The 25,642-nt window shown below is 36.9% G+C and overlaps 1 protein-coding gene across 1 annotated transcript in view; it reads left to right on the plus strand.

The window, feature by feature from the left end:
• CNTRL (centriolin) overlaps nucleotides 1-25,642 on the plus strand; it is a 90,223-nt gene that overhangs the window by 31,192 nt on the left and 33,389 nt on the right. Inside the window, exons 12-24 of the mRNA XM_036750283.1 lie at nucleotides 1,493-1,687; nucleotides 6,508-6,661; nucleotides 8,905-9,125; nucleotides 10,930-11,106; nucleotides 11,720-11,854; nucleotides 14,910-15,055; nucleotides 15,770-15,980; nucleotides 16,811-16,990; nucleotides 17,787-17,966; nucleotides 20,290-20,406; nucleotides 21,239-21,383; nucleotides 22,428-22,576; nucleotides 23,765-23,945. Of these exons, the coding sequence (XP_036606178.1) occupies nucleotides 1,493-1,687; nucleotides 6,508-6,661; nucleotides 8,905-9,125; nucleotides 10,930-11,106; nucleotides 11,720-11,854; nucleotides 14,910-15,055; nucleotides 15,770-15,980; nucleotides 16,811-16,990; nucleotides 17,787-17,966; nucleotides 20,290-20,406; nucleotides 21,239-21,383; nucleotides 22,428-22,576; nucleotides 23,765-23,945 (2,191 nt within the window). The remainder of the gene's footprint in view (nucleotides 1-1,492; nucleotides 1,688-6,507; nucleotides 6,662-8,904; nucleotides 9,126-10,929; nucleotides 11,107-11,719; nucleotides 11,855-14,909; nucleotides 15,056-15,769; nucleotides 15,981-16,810; nucleotides 16,991-17,786; nucleotides 17,967-20,289; nucleotides 20,407-21,238; nucleotides 21,384-22,427; nucleotides 22,577-23,764; nucleotides 23,946-25,642) is intronic.

Below are 25,642 nucleotides of genomic sequence, written 5' to 3' on the forward strand. Positions count from 1 at the left end.
AAAAAAAAAGGGCACCAACCTAAAGAGACATTAGTATAGATAATAGAATAGAATTTGTTTTGTATGTGGCCTCTTAAAAGAAATCTAACTTCCAGGTTTCTCCAAGTATAGTTTTCTGGGTGATGAGTTTTTATGTATGGCTGATGATTAGCTTTAACATCCTGGCGGTAATGGAATGGGGGAATGATTTCCTGTGTAATGTCTCTATAACATAATAGCATAAACAGTATTCTGAGGGTTCATATAAAGGCTCCATGATAATGTTTCAAATAGTGTCTGATATGACGATAGAACAGAAGGAAGTTTTTTCACTAGAAGATAAAAAGTCAACCAAACCAAAGTATTTGTGTGTCTTTAAGATGATACCATGCAGAGGCAGCTAAGTGGTGCAGTGAGTAGAGCACAGGCCCTGAAGTCAGGAGGACCTGAGTTCAAATGTGGCCTCAGACACTTGACATACTTACTACCTGTATGGCCTTGGGCAAGTCACTTAACTCCAATTGTCCTGCCTTCCTCCCTGCAAAAAAAAAAAAATTAAAAAAAAAAGATGATACCATGCATGCCATAGCCATCTATGTGTGTTATCTTGAGCCTCCACTTTAACAACTAGAAACTGTTTTGTCACTAAATAAATACCTACAGAACAGGAAGAAAAGAATTTTCTGACATGAGAAACGTTCTTATAACGAGTAAAATTAAAAACCATTCCTTGTTACACTCTCTCTGTATCTTAGCTTGCATATCCCTAATCTTGGCTCTGTTGTGAACAATGCATAATATAGAAACCTCAATACTGAAGGATTTTGAAGGAACAAAAAGTGTTGCAGTCTTCTGTGTTCTTTTTCATAACCCTCTTTTCAATGTTTCAACCATTGTTCAAACCTCTTCTTTTTTTTTAAAGCCAAACTCTCCTCAGTAAAGACTGCTAGACATGGTGACGCAAGAAGCTCTGTGTTCCAAACCAGATTCCAACATTCCCTAGCTATTTCCTTGTTTATAAAGTGAGGGATAATAATGCTCGTTATTCTACTTCACAGGCTTGCTGTGAGGGAAGTTCTTTGTAAACTTTAAAGTGTTGTAGCAAATGTGAATTCCCAGTAGTGGAAGATTGCTGGAGTGTTTTTGTACTTCAGGTAAAATGTCACCAAATATCTTCTATGAGTACATAGATGCCCTTTTGCCTCATGAAGCCTGCTTTAAATGGAGCATCTAGCTTTTATGAGCTTTGGTGTGTGTCTGTTTGAAGTATTACCACAATCCCAGTGTATTTTGTATTGTGTAAACAGAGGCAGAAAGGTTGTACTGAACCACACAAGACTGAATCTGGTCTTATGGCTAAAATTCTCTACCCTTGCTCTTTGGTAGAATTTCCAACGTTCTTGTTACATTACAAAATTCACTGCTGTAAATTCTAAGTCAGTGTTTTCTCTCCATGCTTAGTTGAACATGTGGGTTTTTTTTTCATTTGCTTCTGTGCACATTTGTTTTTTAGATTTCTGAAACAGAAAAAGGAGTTCTCCTCAAACAGTTAAGTGGTAAGATACAACTCCTAAATCAGTTACGTCAGGAATCAATGAATCTAGAAATGCAGATGGAGAAGCAGAATACAGAAATAACAAAAAAAGAGATGGAAATAAAGGATGCAGAAAGTGCCATAGATAATCTAGATCCCAAAGACCCAAGACATGTAAGTAAGTTAATGACTATATTAATAATACTTGATAGCAACCCGAATATAGCTATTTTGCTTTTAGAGTTAACTCATAAGTTCACTTATAGAGTTTAACTTTTCACCATTAGTGGGTATGGGTGCTCAGGGTGTAGCAAGGAACAAATTTAGTGCGTAATAGATTTAACCATTACACTACACAACAGTAACCACTCTGGATCTTGATTTGCTTAGCTAGAAAATTAAAGAGTTGGATCAGATGATTTCTAGGGGCCCTTCCGACTCTACATTCTGTGTTCTGTTATAACATTCTGCATTCTAATATTCCTTTCCTGACATTCTGTGTTCTAAGGTCTCTTCTATTCTCAATGTTATGTTTTTGTAATACAGCCTAATACTTGAGATCTCCTCCAAAGCTCCCTTTCATTCGCCCTCCTTTTTCTTCCTTCCTCTTCTCTATGAGGTAGGATGGTAGAGATGAAGTGGCAGAGAAGGAGGCAGAAGGACCTTATGAACTCTGAGGCTTCTTCACAGCTCTGGTGTTCCAAATTCTAACAATCAGTGTTCTAAGGTCTTATGTAACCATCTTTTAAAAACTAACTCAAATACCAACTTCTCCAAGAAGCCTTCCCTGATCTCCTAGTGTAAATCTCAGCCTTCCCCTTCAGATCTCGCATAATACATTGTTTGTACCTTCTGTCATGTTTTTCACACAATATTGTGACTTATAGTTAGCTGTTGGTACTATTATTTATATCTATATAATGTATATATTTAAATTTATAGATATATCTGTATATGAGGGGGGATAGCTACACACTTGAGGGGGAGAAAGAGAAGTTAACAATAGTGAGGGCCCCCACCCCCAAATAAAAAAAATGAGGGTTACTGAAATATTTTTAAAATGCACAGAAGAGAACGAAAGGAAGTTCAGAAGGAAGCACAGACAAGCAGGAAAGTTTTGAAAGTGAAGTGTGGAATTTATTATATATATGCATATTTTTTAAGGTGAGCAGTATGAAGTAGAAATTCACAATTTCACATACAATCCTCTTTTTGTGTTCTGCTGTGTATTTGGAAATGCTCATTTATTTATTTTCGTGTTTAAGTTTAGAATGAAACAGCAAAATAAAAAGAGGGGAGAGCTATGATTAAGAAAAATTTTGTCACCCTGCATCTAACTTGATGAAGAGTATTTTCATACTTAACTAAGCTGGCCTTTAGGTGTCAGGCTTAGTCTATCACTGGTACCATACTTAACTATAGATATATTATAGAATGTAAAGATGTATCTATATGCTGTGTAACTATATTTAAAAATATAGATTATATATAATATCTAAATGTTGAATATCTTCCATTATGTACTACAGTGTTGTATACACAATAGGTACTTAATAAATGTGACCTAAATGATAGTGCCAAAGTTAATCATTTTCAAGGATCTGAATAAATGCTAGATTTTATAGAAAACCAAAAGTCTAAATGTGGTGAATTTGGGCCTGTGAAGAGGAATAGCCATTAGTAGAATGATGTACCTAAGTTTCAGTGCAACTATAAACAAGCCTGTTAGTGGGGATGGTGCATATAAACCAGATTAACCCTTGTGGCCTTTTTGCTTTTGTTCAAACAAGTACAGATCAGTTCCAAAGTCTAAAATGTCAAAATTCAGTTAAATGATGGCATTCCATGGAAGGGTAGTGGAATGAGCACTATACTTAGAGTCCAGAAGACCTAGTTTTACATCCTGATTCTCTGTATGAATTCATTGACAACCATGTCTCCAGAGGACTTATGATATATATTATAAATCCCCTGACAGAGAGGTGATAAATTAAAAGTCACAAAAGGGACATATAGTTTTTGGACAAGATCACAGTATGGATTTGTTTTGCTTGACTATGCTTATTTGTCTTGAAGATTTGTTTTTTTCCTCTCTCTCTGTTTTTGACTGGGGGATGGAGTGGGGGGAGAATTTAGGGGAGGAAAAGAGAAGTAAGCAATATATGCCCCCCCAAATAAAAAAAGGAGGACTACTGAAACTTTTTAAAAATGCATATAAGAGAACAAAAGGAAGTTCAGAAGGAAACGCAGATAAGCTGGGAAGTTTTGAAAGTATGGAATATATATATACGTGTGTGTGTGTGTATATATGCTTTTTTCCCTTAGTAAACAGTATGAAATAAGAAATTTACAAGTTCGTATACAATCCTGTTTTTGTATTCTTCTGTATATTGGAAATGCTCATTTATTTATTTTCAGCTTTAAGTACAGAATAAAACAGCAAAATAAAAAGGGGAGAAAGTTGTGGTTAGGAAAAAATTTTGTCACCCTGGATCCAGCCTGGTAAGGAGCATTTTCATACCTAACTAAGCTGGTCTTTGGGTGTCAGGCTTAGTCTATCACTAGTATACTTAAAAGTACCATGTAAATATGAATGGTTTCTTAATAAGGCCTAAAGAGATTAATCATTTTAAAATTAGGTCACAATCTATCCAGGTTTTTAATAGGATTCAGAACTCTACTTTAAAAAAAAGAAAAAGATACAATTGGAAAGTACCGTCTATTTTAGCTTATAAAGTTTTACAAGAGGCGCAGAATTCCCATGATTTTTATTCATCTTTGTGTTGAGAGAATTTCCCCTCATCTAAACAAAAAGAAGCCTGCTCCTCTCAGACTAGCTTCTTGGTAAGCTGAGCTCTGCAGCAAACCCAAAGCTTCATTGGCTCTTCCCCAGCTTCCTGTGTTGTGATTTAAAGCACAGAGGGTAGAGACCAGCCCACAGAGGCAGTTAGTGATTGGACAGAACGTCACTGGCTGCTCTTTCGCTGCTAAGAATGTGGTCTGAAGCTATAGGAAGTCACTGAGCCTCAGGTTTGTTGCAGAAATTCAACTGTCAGAGAGGGAAGTGCAGATGAAATAGAAGAAGGAATTAAGAAGTACCTAGCCTACACTTCCCAGGTATCACTGTTTGTTTTTAACAGGAGGGATTCTAGGGTGAACGGAGAGGATCGTGCCCTGTCCCTCTCCCCGAAAAGCAAAGAGAATACCGAGTTGTAAGTTCCTGTTTTTTTCAACAGTCCTTTTGTGACCTCCACAGCAGCAATAATTTCATTGTCTAGTACTGTTATTTAAACTGTTCTGTGCTGTTTTAAAAATAGAATTGATTTGTATATTGAACTGCCTTTTTGTGTTGCATGAAAAAAAGGATCTAGTGGAGAATTTGTTGCTAAGCTAAAAGAAATTGTGATATATGTTCAGGTAGCTTTTAATGTAATTTTATTTTTTAGGCTGAATAGGTACCCACAGAGTCTGTGCACACACATACACACACACACACACACACACACACACACACACACACACACTCACTCACTCACTCAAACTTCAGTGCTTTAGTCTCCTACCACATACCCCACTACAGAGAGGTAGGTGATAACTGTTTATTTCCTTTAAAGATAGGCAATTTTGTTGGTGTGGATATTCCTCGTTATTCCTCTCAAAGCATTTGAGAGCTGCTAGTAGATAGGAATATAGTAATGTGCAAAAGAGAAAAAATTGGGGGGGAAATATTTTGTTTTATTATTACTTATTATAATAATTGTTCTTGTTTTAATTAATTTTAAATTTAAAAATTTTAAATTAAATTAATTTAACACAATTCCTTTAATAATTATACTAATTGTTATTTATTATTATTAGATTATTCTAATCTTATTAGGAAACTGTTCTTCAGAACCTAAGCAGTAGATGAAGCAGTTATACATTTTTTCCTGTCATTCTGTTCTGTCTTCCTGTCTTTATGTCATACTCATGCCATCATATCCTCCATTCCTTGAAAAGTCCACCCTTGTCCCTCTTCTACCTGATAAAAATAAATTTTCCCTCCTTAAATTTACCATAGCATTTTTCATGGGACCTCTCCTTTGCTATTGCTCTTCCTTTTATTGCAATTATTTACATACTTGTCCTTTTTCCTCATTAGAGTATTTAAGGTTCTTGAGAGCAGGGGCCTGTTGTTACATCTATTTTTGTGTTCTTAGCACCTAGTACAGCACCTTGCATATAGTAGGTACTATTACGTGTTTTTAAATTTAAATGATTTTTTTGGGTAGCAGATATCTAAAAATTGGGAAGTGTTTTATTTCTGTATATTCAAATGGATCCTAGCTTGGTTTGAGCTGTAATCTAACTTTAGTTGTGTGGTGATTTATTTTTCTGTGCTTCTGATCATATGGGGCTTTCCCTGGGGATTTTGTAGCCATATGAACCATTGCATAAGGGAGTTCCATGTGTTCCCCAGTACCCAAAGTGGCAATTTGGTGCAGTGGAAGGAACAGTGGACTTACAATCTGGAGACCTTGGCTCCTTTGCTCACTTGGTCATCTGTGCAATTAATTTCACCTTTCTGAGATCCAGGTTCCTCATCTGTAAAATAGAAATAATAATCTTTATACTTCACACATCACAAGTTCTTATGAAGAAAGTACTTTGTAAACTGAAAAGTGCTGTAGAAATGTTACACCTACTATTATAGTTGTGGTCTTATATACCAAAATAAGTTGGTAATCTTTAAGGATTATTTTAGCCGGAATGCAGTGTTGAATTTATGTAATCTTTTAAAGTTAGTGAAATATTGTTTTCTTATACAAAATGGCAAGAATAAATCCTAATTTCAAAAGAGCAGTCATTCTTCAGGTTTTCTTTACCATAATGCCCTCAAAATCACAATGTTGCTATTTCTAATAATAACTTTTATTTATATGAGATTTTATAGTTTGATTCTTAAGATAGAAGACTTTTCAGAACTTTTTTTTTTAAATCTTTGCAATTCATAGATTCATGTGGAGGCTCAGAAGAAAAACAAAGAACAGCAGCTTGACATTATGAACAAACAGTATCAACAGCTCGAATGTCGATTAGATGAGATACTCTCCCGGATTGCTAAAGAAACTGATGATATTAAGGACTTAGAGCAACAGCTCACTGAAGGTGAAGATCTTATTATTAATTATGGTCATTTCCCTGAATCATTTTCAATAAGGATGCTGTATTATGTTCTAGAAACTGAATAAGTTTCAGTAAGGATATCATGTTCTAGAAGCCCTGGAACCAGAACTAATTCGATTAGCTTTGTTCTGTCATTGTATATCCTTAAGTCCCTTTCCTTCCCTAAAGTCCCTTAAGTGAGATAGTATTTGTAAAGCACTTAGCACAGTGCCTGGCACCTAGTAGGCACTATGTAAATATTTATTCTCTTCCCTTATCCACGTCTAGCTCTTAAAAAAAAAAAATCTGTGACCCCACAGTGACTGACTCTAGATTGAAAGAAGCAGCTTTAATGTACTAGAGGTAGCTTTGGATTTAGTTAGATGACTTCTAAGTCCTAGCTTTGCTACTAACTCACCTTCCCTAGGCCTCAGATTTCTCGTCTATAAAACGAGAATAATAATGCTTACATTAACTGTTTCCAAAGGGGTATTGGCAAGGAATAAGTAAAATGAGATTCTTTACATATATTACTTTATAGCCAGAGTGCTGCATTGTCAGCTATTGTTATAATAGTTATAATTATTAATTGGCATAATAAATATGTCTTAATTATGTTACATATTTATATAATCATTATTTATAAAATATTTCAATGGATCCATGAACTTATCAATGTTGGCATGTGCTCCAGCGCTGCAGATAACTGTCTATGTCTTCTCTCCTTGTGCCTCTCCTATCTATATAGTCCAATATATACTTCACAGAGTCCACTGAATGTGATTCAGACCTTCTTCTAGGTCTCTTAACAGTACATGGGATGGAGCACCCAGGCTGTCCATTGATTAGCCCTCGCTCTTGATAAATGACCAGTCCACCTTCTTCCTGGCCATACATCTCTTTGATATTCCTTCACCCCTCTTGCTTCATTGGTAATATGAAAATACACAGAGCTGTAGCCTATTCATACCCTCTCATGTACCTCTCCATTATTGGGTGATCTGTAACTTAGATTCCTTAGAAATTGTAGTATTTGGGGCAGCTAGGTATCACAGTGAGTACAGCACTGGCCCTGGAGTCAGGAGGACCTGAGTTCAAATCCAGCCTCACACATTTGACACATGTACTAGCTGTGTGACTTTGGGCAAGTCACTTAACCCTAATTGCCCTGCTAAAAAGAAAAAAAAATGAAAGAAATTGTAGTATTTTATGATTCACAACATATAGCATCAACAGAAAAATATTAATGTTAAAAAATTTTGTTTCAGATAGAAGCTTGAGGGTCATTAAAAACATTGTACAGTCTCCTAAATACATTACAGCCCATTCTCTTCTGGTTTTTCAAGTCTGGGCCTACTTCATCATCCAGCTGCGGTATCTGTGCAAAACATGTACTAATAGACCAATTCTTTGGACTATCCATCCCACTATATATAGCATGGCCTAGAGTCTCTGGACAGTAGGCATCCTTCATCCTTTTGGTTTTTCTTCCATGGATGCATTTAGCATAATATCATCTGTAAACAGGAGCATGTGAAAGACCTCACCGTTTACAGGGAATCCCTCTTCCATTTGAATTCTCTGTTAGAAATTCTTTATAATCTTCATAGTAAGTGCTTAATAAATGCTTTTTCATTCATTCTATTCATGACACTAGCAATATATCCCTGTTTTATGCTTCATTTGGTGTTAATAATCTGAGAGTTGTTGAACGGTGTTGTTATTTATATCTTCCAGTGAATCTGTAACATATTCATGGAAGACGCTTTGTTGAAAAAGAAGCTTTAAGACTGCATTTTGTTCTAGCAGATCAAATGCTTTTTTGTAGTCAACAAGCAACACAGTGGGACCTTGTCTTCTCTGTAGCTTTGGTCATTTGATTGTAAAGTAGTCGGCTATGGAACGTTGTTTGTGAAAGCCTGTCTGTTCTTTTCTTATTCTTCCATCCAGCATTCCTTCAATACCTATGTATATTAGAAATAGGCATATGGGTAAACAGCAGTTGATACTGGTATTTTCAGAGTCCCCTTTTTTCAATAGCAAGAACATTCATGATTTTTTTTCTTTCCCTGTATGTAATGATAACAGAAATAAAAATAACATGTCACTTGTAATTTGTATAATCATGTTGTTAATCAAGAAGCATAGTTTATTGTAATATTAAACAATAATGATGCTATAATTATTATACCTTGAAGGCATTTTTTCATAAGCTTCCATATTAATGTTTCTTTCCTTTTGTTCAGGTCAGATAGCAGCCAATGAAGCCCTGAAGAAGGATTTAGAAAGTATCATCAGTGGCTTGCAAGATTACCTTGAAAATGTTAAAGGACAGGTCACAAAGGCTCAGGATGAATGCCAAACACTGCAGAATGATAAAGAAGTTTTATTGCAAAAAGTGGCTAAACTTGAAGAAGAGAAAATTGAGCTGGAGGTTGCTGCTATGGATGCAGAAAATATGAGAAAAGTATGATTTTCACATTTGTCTCTTTCTCTTTCCTTCAATTTAAGAAATTTAGTCGTAGTATCTAGATTGACTAACATAATTAGAAAAGGTTTTAAAGAAGGAGAAAACGTGAATCTATTTTTAAAATAAATTCCTGGAATTTTTTTTTCATTTAAATTGTGAGACTTTCAAAATTCAACTCCCTTCCCTAATAAAATGAAGATTCTTTTAAAGGGCTTTCTGAATTACTAGCCTATGTGGCGAATCATAAAGGTGATTGGGGTTTGGATCTTTAAAACCCCCGTCTCATTGCAACAATATGTATTATAACATTCTGTGTTCTAGGAGTCCCTTCCACCTCTAGTATTATACAGTTCTGTATCCAGTCTATTTGGTATGTCATTGTGTACACTACTCTGCTTCCGCTTGGTCCCCATTCCTCCTCAAACTCGAAGTAGGTCCTGAGATTCATTTGTTTGGAAACTATTTTTCCTCTAAATTATCATTTTCCATCACAAGTCTTGTATCTATAATATTGTGACTGAATCCCTTGGGAGCCCAGCTTAATAACCCAAAACCAAAATTGTTAGAATAAAAACCAATGAAAGAATAAATTTAAATGACTACAAACTGTATTTTGTGCAACTTACATTTATGTTACTGTTGGCATTCACTAAAATTGTGCCTTTGGTCTGTACATGAACTAGTTTGGAACTGATTCAAGCAGCTGTCGTTGTTTTAAAGAATAGCTCCTTAGTAACTTACTAGTTGTTTTGCCAATGTCAGCCACATTTTTTTCAAATTGGTTTGTATGTGTTTATACAGCTGTTATTACAACATTAATGTCGATAGGTCTTGGGATTTTCAGGAGCTGACATTGTGATAGAGCAGCCAGAAAATCCAAGTAATTAATCTTAGGTTATATTGATAGAAATCTAGTGTCCAGGAAGAGGGAGATAATAGTTTCATTGTACTATGCTCTGCTCAGATTGTAGCTGGAATGTTAAATCAAATTTTTCTTGCTATATCTTGGAGTATTGACAGAGATGTCGAGGATGTTTGGGGGACTAAAAGCCAGGTTATAAAAAGGTCATTTTAAAGAAATCAGGATGTGTAGTTTACAAAAGAGAAGCCTTAGAGGAGGGATATGAATTAAATATCTGAAAAGCTATCATATGGAGGATGGAATCTGTGTGATTCCAGAGGACAGTACCAGGACCAACGAGGAGTGAAAGAAAGTGATTATAGGGAAGCAGATTTTGGTTCAATATAAGGTAAAATTTCATTACAAGCAGAAGTATCCAAATTTGAAATAGACTGCTTTGTCACAGCATGACTTCCCTCATCACTAGAGATATTTCAACCAGAAACTGAATGACCCCTTGTTAAAGATGTCGTAGAAAGAGTACATGTTACTGATATCATGTGTACCTAGAAAAGGCCATTTCAGCCCTGAGATTCTAGGTTGTACGCATTAAAATACGTTACCATGTTGCCGCCTTTAGAAAAGGGTTGTAGACTTAAAGCAGATGCATATTATTGTGGGTCATCTAAGTGATGCAGTGGACAGAGTGATGGACTTGGAGTCAAGAAGACCTGAGTTCAAATTTAGCTTCAGATGCTTACAGTGTGATTCTGGGCAGGTCACATAACCTGTCAGCCTCAGTTTCCTCATCTGAAAAATGAGAATAATAATAGTAGCACCTCCTTCCCAAGGTGGTTATGAGGATCAAATAAGATAACGTGTAAGTGCTTTGCAAACCATAAAGCTATTACTGTAGCTATTATAAGAATACCATCATTATTAACATTTTTATACTTTCAGGAACTTAATGAAATGGAATTGTTACTTCAAGAGCATCAAGAAGCAAACATGTCCCTTCAACAGACCCAAAGAGATTTAAGTGCCTATGAAGCAGAACTTGAGACTCAGCTCAGAGCCAAGGAAGCTGAATGTAACCAGCACAAAGAGGAACTAGAGAGGCTCAAACAACTCAAACAGGTGAGGGGCAGAGTAAAGGCAGCATGGACCATGCACGTCCTCAGGAGCGCAGCCTGCCTTTCATTGTGTCTGAAGAGATGCTGTGCAGAACTAGGAAGGCAGGTGGGACAGCAGAGAGTGAGCACCAGCCTCAGAATCAGAAGATGTGTACTGGAATCTTACACGTAACACTTTCTCTGTGGCCATGGAGAAGTCTCTAAATTTCAGTTTCCTGATTGGAAAAATTAGTTTAATAATACTTCCAATGCCTCCCTCGTGTGAGGATCTAGTGAGATAACATAAATACAGAACCTGACACATGAAATCTGATATAGAGGCAAGTTATTATGACTATTATAAGGTTGTTTAAGAAATTTTTGCTTTGCCAGTGGAAAGTTTCCAGAAGAGCTTTGAGAAATGCTATATAAATGCTTTTAAATTAAATTTTATCATTTTCAGTGAACAAAAGTCAATTTATTCTTCCTTCCCCTACCATTGGAAAAAAATATCATTCTGAATTATTACAATAACAGTAAATTTTATTTTAGTGCTTTTGCTTATCTTTTTGTATTTTACATTAGTTTGCAAGAACTACTTCTGTATCCATTTTAATGTGACTTTTCTCTGGAGACAGTTAGAACACTTAACCCTACAAACCGAACTTGAAAATGAAAGACAAGCCCTGGAAGATGCTCTCAGCAAGGCCCAGTTCTCAGAAAAGAAGGAACAGGAAAACAATGAACTATGCTCAAAAGTCAAACAGTTGGAGGTAATAATATCTTTAATCACACTAAGAAGTGAATGAAGGGTAAGGATTTATATAGCAGAAATACTCTATTTGTAATCAAGAGACCTGGGTTCTAGTCTTTTCTTTGCCACTTACATTGTATTAGCCATATGTCGTTAGTGTCTTAACACTCTTAGACCTCTCCTCTGCAAAATGAGATGAATGCTGCTTGTATTCAGGACCTCACAGGGATATGGGTCAAATGAGCTAATACACGTAAGGTGCTTTATAACAATAACATTAAATAATAAATTTAAGGTGGTGTTGTTATTGAGGATCAATCAGTGAACAAGTATCTATTAAATAATAACTATATACTAGGCTCTGGAGATATGAAGGCAAAGAAAGGAATAGCCCTTACTCTCATATAAAATATTGGGGGTAGGGGAAGAGAAGGCTAGTAACCGGGGTGATCAAGAAAGGCCTCTTGTGTAAGGGAAGACTTAAACTGAGTTTTGAAAGAATGAAGGATTCTGAGAGGCAGAGGTGAGAAGAGAGTGCATTCTAGGCATGGGAACAGCTTATACAAAGGCACAACGATGAGAGATAAAATGTTGTGTCCAAGAGCCAGCAAGGAAGTTTGGCTTAACTGTAGAGTGTGTGAAGGGGACTAATGTATAATAAGACTACAGAGGTAGGTTGGAGCCGGATTGTGAAAGACTTTAAAGACCAAACACAAGAGTTATTTTTGACCCTAGGGAGCTACATCTTGACAGCTGTCTGAAGGATGGATTGGAAAAGGGAGAGACTTGAGGCAGGGAGACCAATGAGGAGGACTTTGCCATTGTCCAAGCAAGAGGTGAACATAGATCTCAAAGATGGTTTATATTTTGCGTTAATTTGAAAGGACCTGATTTGAGATAGTCAAATCAAATATATATTTTACAGATTCCTGAGAACCTTAATAAGTGCTTCTAAAGAAGTAGAAGACTCCCATGGAAAATGTTCTGCCTTCATTTCCTCAAGTGACAGTCATTTTGAGATACTTTTGTGAACACACTGTATATTGTGGTTGTTATAGTGATAAAAAGGGATAAAGATTTTTTCTCTTGTAACTAGGGTATTCTCTGCTGAACTTTATCAGTAGAAGGCAACATTGAAGCAAAGTGGTGGTTTTAGTGATATAATAACAATAGATGCAAATTGGTATTAATAGTATTTTGAATTTCTGTAGAGCTTCATAGTGTAAAAAGCTCTTGCCTCTTAACCCTGTAAATATTAGCTCCATTTGATAGGTGGTCCTCTCTCTCAGACCTCACATAATACTGAGTTCTGCACTTCTAAATTATAGTTATAATTTAATATTATGTATTATAGTTACCTGTACTGGTGTCTTATCCCTATCCTAGGCTGTAAGCTTCATGAGGTAGGATCTATCTTATCTAAACTTTTCATCTCCTCTATAGTCCTGGCACCTTACTTAAATGTTTGTTGATGGAATGAATGAGGTTCTGTGATTCTGTAAATAAATGAAATAATGTAGAATTTAATTTTAGCTATTTTTGGTTTGACCTTTGGAGCACGTGTAACAACCACTCTATTTGCTTTTGATTTTTAATGTGTGACAAAGGTATGTAAGTCCCACTGCTGTAAATTTACGCCAGCCTCCTTTCAAATCCACCAGAGTCTTGATGTGAGCCTGTTTTCAGGATCTATGCTATGGGACCACTGGATAAATCAAATAGACTTAAGTAAAGTCTTTTTGCTTCTTTGGTAACTGAAACCTCCTGGATAGTACCCAAGATGTACAAATCTTGTGGTTAAATTCTGCCCTATAAAGTATGGAAAAGTTATTGCAAAAAGAATTGAACTTAGTGCCAGAAGACCTGGGTTCCAATCTCAGCTCCACCATTTGTTAGTAACTGTTTGATCTTAAAGGTGAGTCACTTCCTCTCTCTCAGCCTCATCCATATAAGAATAATAAAACTTGCATTATTTGCCTCGCAGAGGTCTTATAAGATACTTTGTATGCTATGCAGTATTTTATAAATGAGGTGAATTTTTTGGTTAGAGGGTGATATTGGGTTCCCCATATACTAATTATTCAATTCTTGGAGATGGAGCCAGGGCAAGTAAAAGAGCCTGACATTATTGGCTTTCTTCCATACTTTGAGGATCTCTCGTTTCATTGGTGTGAGTATACATTCTATTAAAGCAGATCAAAACTCCTCCATACTTTAGGGGCTCTTTACTTGAGCTATTTTAAAATATATATTAATATTAATAAAATAAAAATAAATATAAACTTATTTTTAAAAATATTATGACAGTTGCATTTCAGGATATATTTACAAATTTCCTTTGGGATCATCCATATTTTCTGCATTTAAAAATATTCTTCTGAGAAGGAGTCCTTACTCATATTGTTCAAAGAAGAATAGGCTACACCAGACTGCCAGAGGGGGCCATGGATGCACAAAAAGTTAAGAACCCCTGAAATCTTCATGAGTTTCCGCGGCCAAAATAAATTATCTGGCTGCCAGCCTTCTGACAATGAGCCTAACCGTACCTTGCTAGGCTAATCATTAAGTGATAATAGAGTCCGTTCCTTCACTGTTTTAAGCTTGGTACACAGGACCTACCAGAGCTTCAACTTCCCTGGCAGCACATTTTGAAAATGCCTGATGAGATATTGAAAGAGAATCTTAGTTTTCTCAGCTTTGGATTTTTACTGTACCTTAGATATACTTTGTGTCAAGGTGGTGGGTTTTTTTAGCACTTTATTTTTATTTGAAAGATGGAAGGAACATTGTTTTGTTTCAGGAAATTATAAATCTATCTTGCCTGTGAAATAACTAGAGTTTGAATATGCAAATCCAAAGCAACTTCACCATACAGAGATAGATAGCACTGTAAATTCTTTTAGAAGCTGCAATAGTCAAGTTTTAGCTTTTTATTGGTGCATGGACCTAACTGCTGTGGAAAAGACTGTTTCCAAATTTAAAATAGGCCAAAGACAAACATGAAAACTGTTATGTGATAAGGAGCACAAACTCTCGTTTTCAAGAATGTGAAACCTTTTCCTTTATTCTTCTAGGATGACAATAGTCTCCTAAAACAGCAGCTTGAAGATTTTCAAAATGAACTTGATCATATGGTTGGCGGCCTGCTTCAGCCAGAAGAAGTAGCAGCTCGTGTGGAAGAACTGAAGCAAAAGTTGGAAACAGGAGTTGGGGAAATTGGGTAAGTTATAGTTAAGATAGCAGAAATACAGCACCGTGCCCAATTATTTAAGCTGGAAATATAGAGACATTAGATTAGGGGTGTGAGGATGAAGTTTTTAATAGAACCTTTTATAAGGCCTGTATTTTTAATAACAAAATTCAACTCTCTCTCACTTTTGTATGCATTTATTTTAGAACTTTCATGCCTTTGGTAAATAAAAATAAATCATATTTCTAGAGAATGATGTTTCCTTAACAGAAACAAGGAAGTTAGAAAGAGGGATGGTTTTAGCGGGGAAGACAATGTTGAATATGTTGAGTTTGAGATACCTATATGAAATAAGTATTTTGTAAACCTTTTAATTCTCAATTACTGTTATTATTAGCTAGTTGTAACAATTATTAAACCCACTGAAATCATAGAATATTAGTACTAGAAAGGACCTTAAAGATCATCTAGTCTTGCTGCTCCACTTTGCAAGTGAGAAAACTGAAAACTAGTGACAAATGACTTGCCCAAGGTTGCCCAGTGAATTAAAGGCAGAGTAAGTACTCTTTTCTTTCTACCGTGCTAAAGTGAAGAGAGCCTAACATGTCTTACAAATTGGGCTTAGTAAATATGGATTGTTAAAACAAATTGTTGTGCCAAACTTCATTATTTTGCATCGGTGTATAGCAGTCTCCAGAAAATTTAACATTTTCTGTTTATATTGTACATGTCTTTTTTCTTTAGCAGGTGCCTCAATCCTTCGGATGTTCTAGGGAAAAGTCTTGCTGATTTACAGAAGTGGTTCAATGAAATCCTTGCATGTGCCCAGCAGGAAAAAGAGGCGGCACTAGGTAGAGAGCGAAAACTGCAGGAAGAAATGGCATTTCAAAAGGAGAAACTGGTAGAGGGACAAGAGGAGTACAGGAAGGCCTGTGAAAAAGCAGCAGATGCAAAAGTAAGATAGAAGCTTAAGAACTAAATGACAGTGATCCAGCTATAGGGGCAGAGTATTGCTTTTCATTCAGCAACTTGCAATGTTTCCTTTCTGATGGAAACCATATCTTGGTTACAAAGAATAAAACTAGCTGGGTGTGATTGAAATCCTCTGTGGAATATGGCTTTTAAAAATTCAGTAGCCTGAATTCTACTCCTCATTCTGCTCCTTACTAGCCATATAACTTAGCCTGTCTGGGCCTCAGTTTCCTCCTCTGCAAAATGAAAGTTAAATCACATGATGTCTAAGGCCCCTTGTGACTTTAAGGACTCTTGTGTCCTACCTTCTAACGTTCTAGGTGCTGAGGTGCCTTTTGGTGCTGATGTTTTATGTCCTGACAGTATCTCTTACAAGGTTTTTTTGAGCTGTAGTTTCCTTCTAGTTCTGATGTTCTGTGCTTTACTAGGTTCTATGATCTTTTCCAGTTCAAAAAAAGAAAAGAAAAATACATTTCATATTTTTTCATGTATCCTCTTTGCTTTGGGATCTAGGGAAGTGTGTTCTTATCTCTTACATTTATGTATCAAGTCTCTCAATATAATAGTACAAGGATATGACTCTTTTTGTGATGACATATTGATGACACAGTAAAATGGGTCCTGGAAAGCTTTCAAAATTAAACCATTATTTTCTTCTTATACAGTTCTTTTGCATAAAATTTCAGTATTACCATTTGATAATGGAAATGTAACTTCCCTGAAAGTTTGTTGACAATATTCTTTAATAACTTTCCTGAAGACCATAATTGAAATTTGTTTGTTTGGGGGTTGTTTGGTTTTTTTTTTTTGCAGATTCAGTCTGATAAAAGGCAGCATGAAGCTAAAATTCAACAACTAGAGAATGAAATTCATTATTTGCAAGAAAATCTAAAGAGCATGGAGGAAATTCAAGGTTTTACAGATCTTCAACTTCAGGAAGCTGATGAGGAGAAGGAGAGGATTCTCACACAGCTAGAAGATTTAGAGAATAAGGTGAGGGAAAAGAAAACAGAGTACCAATCCTTAAAAATATTTTCTGACTTCCAGTTCTTGTAATTGAGAAGCAGGCAGTATGGTAAGATGAGGGGGGCGGGTAGAGGGGAAGCTTTGGGCCTAAATTCCGAATCTTTTGTTTCTATTAATTTTGTGTTACCATCAAGAGTAAACATAATACTGATAGCTTCCATTTCTGGTCATACCATACATTTTACAAAGCACTATCTGGGCATCTGTTTGTGCAAGTGACTTAACTTTTATGTGCCCCTGTTTCTTCATCTGAAAGACAGAGATGTTATTACTCATACTGTTTCCATTATAGGATTGTTGTAAGAAAAATGCTTTGGAAAATATCAAAGTTTTTATAGAAATATGAATAACTGTTATTGATAAAAGTCACGATCCCCAGAATATTGGTGTTAAAACTGATGATAATCACCAATTTCATTCCAGGTCTCTCATTTATAGGTGTAGCATAATTTTCAGTGTAGGAGAAATGAACAGTCTGACCATTCAGGATCATAAGACATTAGAGGTCATCTAGCCCTTCGTTGCAGAGTTGAAGAAACTGGGGCTCAAAGATCTGAATGTCATGCTGCAGACAGGTAGTATGTAGCAGAACATATGAGACTCTCAGCCCAACCCGACCTCAGATATGGTGGTCTTTTCCTGTATCTTGCACAACCTCTTTTTGTGATAGGGTGTTTTTCGTTCCTCCTTTTAAATCTCCTTTATAGTGATTCATCACTTTCAGTTTTATGTTTTTATGTTTTGTTTTGTTTTTTCCCCCTAGAAAAAGCTAGAAGAGGCCAGGTCACAGAAGCAGTTCCTTGGGTTGGATAGAGAACTGAAAGAGCTAAAGAAGGCTGTGGCTGCTTCTGATAAACAAGCAACTGCAGAGCTCTGCATTGCCAAGGACCAGCTAAAGTCTCTCCATGGGACCATCCTCAGGATCAACCAAGATCGTGCTGAGGTGATTCTGGGTGTAGATACATATCACTGAGGTCATTTCTAAAGATGCTGGCATCATTTGGGCATGTAGGAACTTCTGTCCCTTACCTGTTTCTCCGGAATTTTCTTAAATTATCAACAAACTATTGTTGCAGATCCCTGGCTGTAAGTAGGGGCTCTTTCTTCCTTTCTAGCATTTCCATTTCCATTCATTTCCAACATTGTGGAGACAGCAGAAGAGCATAGGTAAAGGCAAGAATTCAGTACTTTTCCTACAAAAAGAGTAAGATCATCCACCACATGTCTGCCACCCTAAGATAGGCGCTGCAGAGGACACTTAAGTGGGAAACGCAGTCCTCCCTCTCACTTCTGTTCAGCTGGATAAACGTGAAACACCTACTGTGTGCCAGGTTAGGTGCTCAACGAGACATGGCCCCTACCCTCAATTCAGCTCAACAAACAATTAAGCACTTGCTGGTTTATTGTACCTCCACAACATCTCTTCTCTCCATCCCCTTCTCTGTAGTCACACAGCTACCTCTTAGTTCAGGTTGTCACCTGTGTCTCATTCCTATTCTGTTGCAGTAGCCTCCTCATTAGTCTCCCTCCTTCCAATTTTTCTCCTCTCTAATCCACTCTTCATACACAGCAATCAAATTAGTACTCCTGAAACAGTGACCATCCCACTTTTCTACTCAGAAAGTTTTAGTGGTTCCCTATTGCCCCTAAGATAAAATACAGAATTCTCAGCCTGATATTTAAAGCCCTCCACAATCCTGCTTAATACATTTCTCTGATTTTATTTCACATGCTTCCTGTTCCAGCGAAACTGATATGCTAGCTTTTTCATACACAGCGTTCCAACCTTTCTCAGAGATCTTATCTTCAGACACCACCCCCCCATCAGGGGCCACTTCCTGCACTGGACTTTTCCTGACCTACCTGTCCCCAGTGGTTGTGAGGGCTCTCTGCCTCTAGAAAGTATTTTGTCTTGCTTGTATTTTACATCTGCTCAACTGTGTATGTGTTGTGGCCCCTTCAGTAAAACGAAGGCTCCTTCAGGACCGAAACTGCTCGGTTGTCTTTGTGCCCCAAGTGCCTTGTACACAGTGGGAGTTTAGTAAAAGTTTGTTGAATTGAATTACTGTTCAAGACCCTTGGTGGGGACATCATATTATTATATACGTTCCTCAGTTCAGTTTAGTAAAGATTAGTTAAGTACCTGGCATGATTTTAACCTGGTAAGTTATGTAAGTCCCACACCTTTTGGCCCTGTGCTAAGGGCACTACAGGAGACACCAAGAAGAGCCAGCCTGATCTCTGTTTCTGTTCTAGAGGCCAGGGTGGGAGACACATATGTAACAGCTAATGTTCCACTTTGTATTATAGTCATTTGCATGTTAATGTTATAAGAGGGATACAAAGTACTGTGTAAATTCTGAGGAATGAAAGATCATTTTTGGTTAATAGGATATCAAAGAAGGGTTCCTGGAGGAAAAGACATTCAAGTGGAAAGGATGGTAGACTTGAAACATAGGGTGTTCTGGCTCTTTGACTTGCTGTCTGGGTAACCATAGGCAAATCACTTAACTTTTGTAGGCCTCAATTTTCTCATTTGTAAAACAGTGTTAATGATATTTTCAGTGCCCACCTCATTGGATTGTGATGAAGAAAGCAGTTTGTAAACCTTAAAGGACTGTATTAGTGATAGTGATTGCTATTACTGATGTTTATATTATTACTATTGAAGAATAAGTAGAATTTCAACAAGGAGAGATGGAGGAGGAGGAGGAGGAGGGAATAACATGAACCAAAGCAAGGAGGGAAGAGCAGGGTAGGGCACATCCGGGGAACATTGAGTAGTACAGTTTGAGTGGAGCCTAGAATATATGGAGAGGAGAAATGTGAGATAAACTCTTGCAGAGTTTGCAGACTGCTGTCATTGGAGAACAAAGACTAATCAGTGGTACCTGAGCAAGACCCTGTGCTGACAGCATGTGGTGGAACATGTATATGAATGGGATAAGATTATTTCCAAGGCCCCTTCTAGCTCTTAATCATTCTTTGAAGGGCTCCTTTATTATGTGCTAAATGACCATACATACTATTAGCAGCTCACCAAAGAGAGAGATAGAGAGGTCATAAGCACAAACTTCATGAAAGAGGCAAGACCTGAGTGAGGGCTTCCAAGGTGAGTAAGATCTGGAAATATGGAAAGGCCTTCTGGTTTTGGACACCATACAAATGCAGGTTCATGGGAATGTTAGCATGTGAAGATCAGTAGGACTAAAGAAGGGAAAGATGAGTTTGTGCTTACTGTTTCTGAACCTTCCTTGTCACTTTAGAGGCTCCAGGAAGCTGAGCACTTCAGCAGGCAGGCAGCCCAGGCAGCCCGGGACCTCACTCGAGCCGAGGCAGAAATCGAGCTGCTGCAGAACCTTCTGAGGCAGAAAGAAAAGCAAGTAAGTGCATCTCACTAGTTTGTTCATTCGTTTATTCAGCACCTGCTCTGTGCAGTATTTATTAAGTATCCACAACACTCAAGGCACTATCCAGGCACTGGGGATAGAGGGAGATTGATTAAACATGATTCCTGCCCTCAGAGACTCAGTTGAGGAAAGGATATGGGACATAAACATCAATACGTGCCAAATAGAATATAACAATAGTGTAAGAGAGGTACAAAGTTTTATTTGATGTTTCAAGGAGTGATCCTACTATTGGGGTAGCGTGGGAAGGAGGACTCAGGGAAATCTTCCTGGAGGAAGTAGCTTTTGAGCTGGGCCTTGAAGATTGGGTAAGAAGGTTCATTGAATAAAGATTGGGGAGAGAAAACTTTTCAGGTTAGGGAAGAAATATGAACAAAGACATCAAAATGGGAAACTGTATGCATCCTGTAGCCTTTTTTTGGCACGGTTTTTATTAGCATGTCCTATGAAATCATGAAACTAAATTATTATGATAGACAACTCAAGGGATTTTGTTGTGCAACTTCATATAAAGCAATATGATGTGTGGGCACTCTAAAACAGATAGCTGACATTTCTGTAGGGTTTTATGGTTTACAAAGTGCTCTTACTTTGGGGTCCAGAGAAGCTAGGCTCGGGAAGTAAAGTGATTCGTCCCTAGTCATGCAATCAGGAAGTGACAGAGCTAGGAGTCATAAACTGATCTGGCATCCTCTCTACCATATCATGCTATATAGTGAAGATTTCTGCAATAAGGATCACTTGGTAAAAGTAAGTACTTTGAAGAGAAATTTAATTAGAACTTTGGTTGTTTTTGTCTCAACAGTTTCAAGTTGATGTGGAGAAGGCAGACACAGGTGCCTTTGAATCAAATTCCCAAATGCTAGAAATTGATCAATTGAATGATATAATGAAAAGACAAAGAGCAGAAATTGAAAGGCTGTGGAGTTTACTTGATCATACTGGGGCTGGTAAAGTATTTTAGGTTGATTCTTCCTCCCATTTACATACAAGTGATTTACTTCTGTCATTCCTTTTCGTATTGATCTTCCTTTTCTAAAATTAAATTGTTCTACTACTTTTACCTTCTTCAGAAAATTCTTTCATGGTTATTAAACATAAATTTAGTTATTATTATCCTTAGTTGTAGAGCTTCTGCCAAAGTCCTTTTCTGATGCCTCGTACTAGCATGAAAGTGACCCTGAGTTTCTTAAAAGCTTTACTTTCAGGATATAAACTCTGACAAGTCCTATCAAGGCTGATCAGATTTCTAATATGGACTTGGTGATGGATTGTGTGTCTTTCATCTAAGTGCTGTCCTGGTGAAAGACAGAGAGGTTCATCACCAGGGGCTAGCCATCAAAGAAAAGATTAATTTATTCAGCTATAGCAACATACAGTCAACTATGACATGGAGGGGTTGTGATCTCTTTTGGTAGAAAGGGAATACTTATACTGGTTATATCACAGATCCTTAAAGTATAGCTATAAAAATTGTTTTATTGTTGTTTACTTACTTTCGGTTGTGTCTGACTCTTCACGACCCTTCTTGGAGTTTTCTTGGCAAAGATAATGGAGTGGTTTGCCATTCCCTTCTCCAGCTCATTTTACAAATGAAGAAACTGAGGCAAAGAGGGTTAAGAGAGTTAATCAGGGTCACACAGCTAGTGAGTGTCTAAGGCTGTATTTGAACTCAGGTTTTCCTGACTCTAGGCCTGACACTCTACTGTGCCACCTAGTTGTGCCCAGCTGTGAAGATATTGAATAGTAATTCAATACTGAGAAAGTTCAGTAAAATAATAACACATTGGTCCTGATATAAAGTAATGATATAAGTACTTGTACCCCAAAGCTGACTTCTATAAGACCTAAAATAAAAAGTCCAGATCTGAAATCAGCTTTATAATATTGCTAAGCTTCATGGCCTCGCACGGATTAGTACTTTGCAGATGTTTCGAAGAAATGAGCTCCATGGTTTTACCCCCACTTCTGAGAGTGTCACAATTCCTTTACAGACAGCAAAGGAGAAATAGAAAGTCTGTTGGATGAAATCACAGAGCTCCGACGTACCCTTTCCCACCAGAATGATTACATTAGCAGCATAGCAGACCCTTTCAAGAGACGAGGATATTGGTACTTTATGCCATCATCATCATCATCAAAAGTATGAAATCTCTTGGGCGATGGGGTGTAACGAGGGGGTGAACCATGACTCTTCTGTGGGAAAGTATGATGGAAGTATATGTCCTCTTCCTAAATATGGTGGTGAATCAGAGAATAACCCAGATAAAAGACCAGAAGTTTCTATGAAAAAATGTAAATATAGAGTCTTAATATTTAAAATGTCTATGGAAAATAAATGGAAACTTCCCAAGGAAGTTTATTTTTATTAACATTGAAAACAAAGTGCTTTTCTCACAACTCTTCAGAGAAGTGTAGTTATTGTATTCCCTTTTGTAAATGTAGATTTCATAGCTATGTTTCATTGGGACCCAGAGAAATAAGTGACTTACCCATAATCACAAAGCTAGAGGGACTTGGACGCAGGTATTTTGATTTCATGTCTAGTTTGTTTTTGTTTTTGGATTTGGGTTTTTCTTCTTACTGTACCATGCTGATTCAAGAAATATGTAATGCTTTGGTTTTTTTTTCAAATATTATTACTCAATTTATTTTCACAGGATATTCCAACTAAAACTTGACCACTGAATTTTTTGATATATTGTAATCAATCTCAGTCTGTGCTTTTGAGTGATAATATATTAGCTGCAAACTAGCTGTGTGATCTTGGGTAAATCATTTCCTTTCAAAGGATTGTACTTCCTTTCAATCTTTGGGTAAATCCTTATTTCCTTCCTCCATAAAATAGGAGATTGGGCCTCTTCAGTTTAGAATATAAACTTCTTGATGGCAAGAACTGTTTTTCATTTTGCCTTTTTTCCCCCAGTGCCTTGGGATTTCTAAATGCTTTTTGGATTGAATGAAATTATGTGATCTCTGAAATCTCTTCAAGTTGAAACACTGTGTTCTAATGTTCCATGTTCTAAGATCCCTCTCACCTCTCTGACATTCAATTTTTAAGATCTCTTCAAGCTGTAACATTTTGTAATTTAAGTCATTCAAGTTAGGAGGTACTGAGATTAACTGCAGTATTCCTGGTCCTATATTTTATTCTTAGTTCCTATTAGTCAAACACCAATAGGGCATATTAATTTCTGATTTTTTCTCTTTGGTGACCATTGGAATTATGTTTTTATGATGCAAAAGGAGCACTTTCTAGACAAGTTTCTAGAATTAGTGAAGAGAAATGAACGTTTGGTTTACATAAATGTTATGCTGTTAACTGTTTTAGATTTCTAGTCCCAGATCTCAGAGTACAAAAGACTCTGGTATTGGCCTAAAATACGCATCCTTTACCCCACTCCGAAAGGAGTATGGCCCTGGCAAGCAAAGTGAGAGAAAAGATGTTGCATCAGGATATTGGATTTATTCTCCAGTCAGAAGTGGACTGCATAAAATTTGTTCAAACAAAGGCAAGTTGGATCACATGAATTCAGTTTCTAACCATTGAGAAAAAGAATTCACATCCCTTTAGCAAAAATGTATAAGCGAAGTAACAGCTAAGGTAAATTAACAAAAAGAAGGAAAGTACCTCCTATGTGCCAGGCACTGTGCTAAAGTGCTTTACAATTACTATCTCATTGGATCTTCACAACAACCCTGGGAGCTAGCTGTGGTTATTATCCCCATTTTGCAGTTGAGGAGACTAAAAAGTATATCATTAGGATACTTTATTTCAAAAATATAAACCAAAGTCTGGTGGATAGTGGGATGTATTGTAAAGATCCTGGACTAGGAATCAGTATATGTTGAACAAGGTGGCTTCTGGGAAACCTTCACATTCTGAGATTCCGGGATAAGGGATTCAAGACCTGGCTCTGATATTTCCTAGCTGTATATGGCTGGGCAGGTTATTAATCCATTCTGACCTTCAGTTTCCTTATTTGTGAAATGGGGATAATAATGTTCACATTATCTCCCTCACAGGGTTCTTGTAAGAGGAGGTACTTAGTAAGTATTAAGGTACTGTAGAAATGTGAATATTATTGCCAATTTCTTATTGTATTAAAACTATGAGTGCTCCCTGTGCAGATATATGAAGGAAGGTATATAGCAACTCATATATTATAATGGAAGGATGCCAGGGAAAAAGAATATTCACCTGACTAGTTGCCCTCCCATTGTATATGACCTTTTCCATCTCTGAATATCTGTTTGACAGAATGTTTGCTTCTGTGTTCACTGTGAGTGCTGAATTTGGAGTCAGAAAGATCTGGGTTCAAGTTCCAGTTCAGTCACTGTAACGCTGTTAGGTTATTTAACTTCTATCAAGGCTCAATTCCTTCATGTATAAAATGAAGAGAATAGTAGGAGCTAATATTTAAATAGGGCTTTAAAGTTGGCAAAGTGCTTTATAAATATTCTCTCATTCAACCCTTACAAAAACCCTGTGAGGCAAGCACTACTGTTTTTTACAGAGAAGAAAACTAAGATTGAAAGAGCTCAAGTGACCCATGGTCACATAGCTAATAAGTATCTGAGACAGTTTCAACCCTCAGATCTTCCCAACTCCAAGCCCACCACTCTGTGCAATGACTACACCACATTTGTTGCCTACGGGATTCTTTTGAAGATCAGCTGAGTTAATGCATGTAAAATGCATGACACATTAACCTGAAAGCATTCTATAAATGCCTGTTCTTACTGTAATCATATTAATCTTGGTGCTGAAGATGTATATTTGATTGCCTTAATAGATATATAGCATCCAGAACAAGGAAGATGATAGTCCTACTGTCCTAATTGTTCAGTCCGTGTATGAAGTACTGCATTCCCTTATACATTCAGCACCTTAGAAGCATCATTGACAAGTGGGAGCTTATTCAAAGAAGTGTAATTAGGATAATGGGGGGAGCTGAAACCATCTCATGAGTGTTCAAGGAACTCTGGTCGTTTAATCTGAAGAATAGAAAACTTAGAGGAGACATTGTTGTAGTCTTCAGTTATTGGAAGAGTGGGCAATCATGAGAGAAAGGGATTAGATTTATTTTATATGGCCCTAGCGCACAAGAACTACTACAATGGGTAGAAGTTACAAGGGTTCCAATTGTAGTGCAGTATGTGAAGGAACTCCCAAACAATGCACCAATGATGATGACTACCTAGTGAT

Source organism: Trichosurus vulpecula, chromosome 3 (genome assembly GCF_011100635.1).
Source record: "Trichosurus vulpecula isolate mTriVul1 chromosome 3, mTriVul1.pri, whole genome shotgun sequence".
In the NCBI taxonomy this organism is placed as follows: domain Eukaryota; kingdom Metazoa; phylum Chordata; class Mammalia; order Diprotodontia; family Phalangeridae; genus Trichosurus; species Trichosurus vulpecula.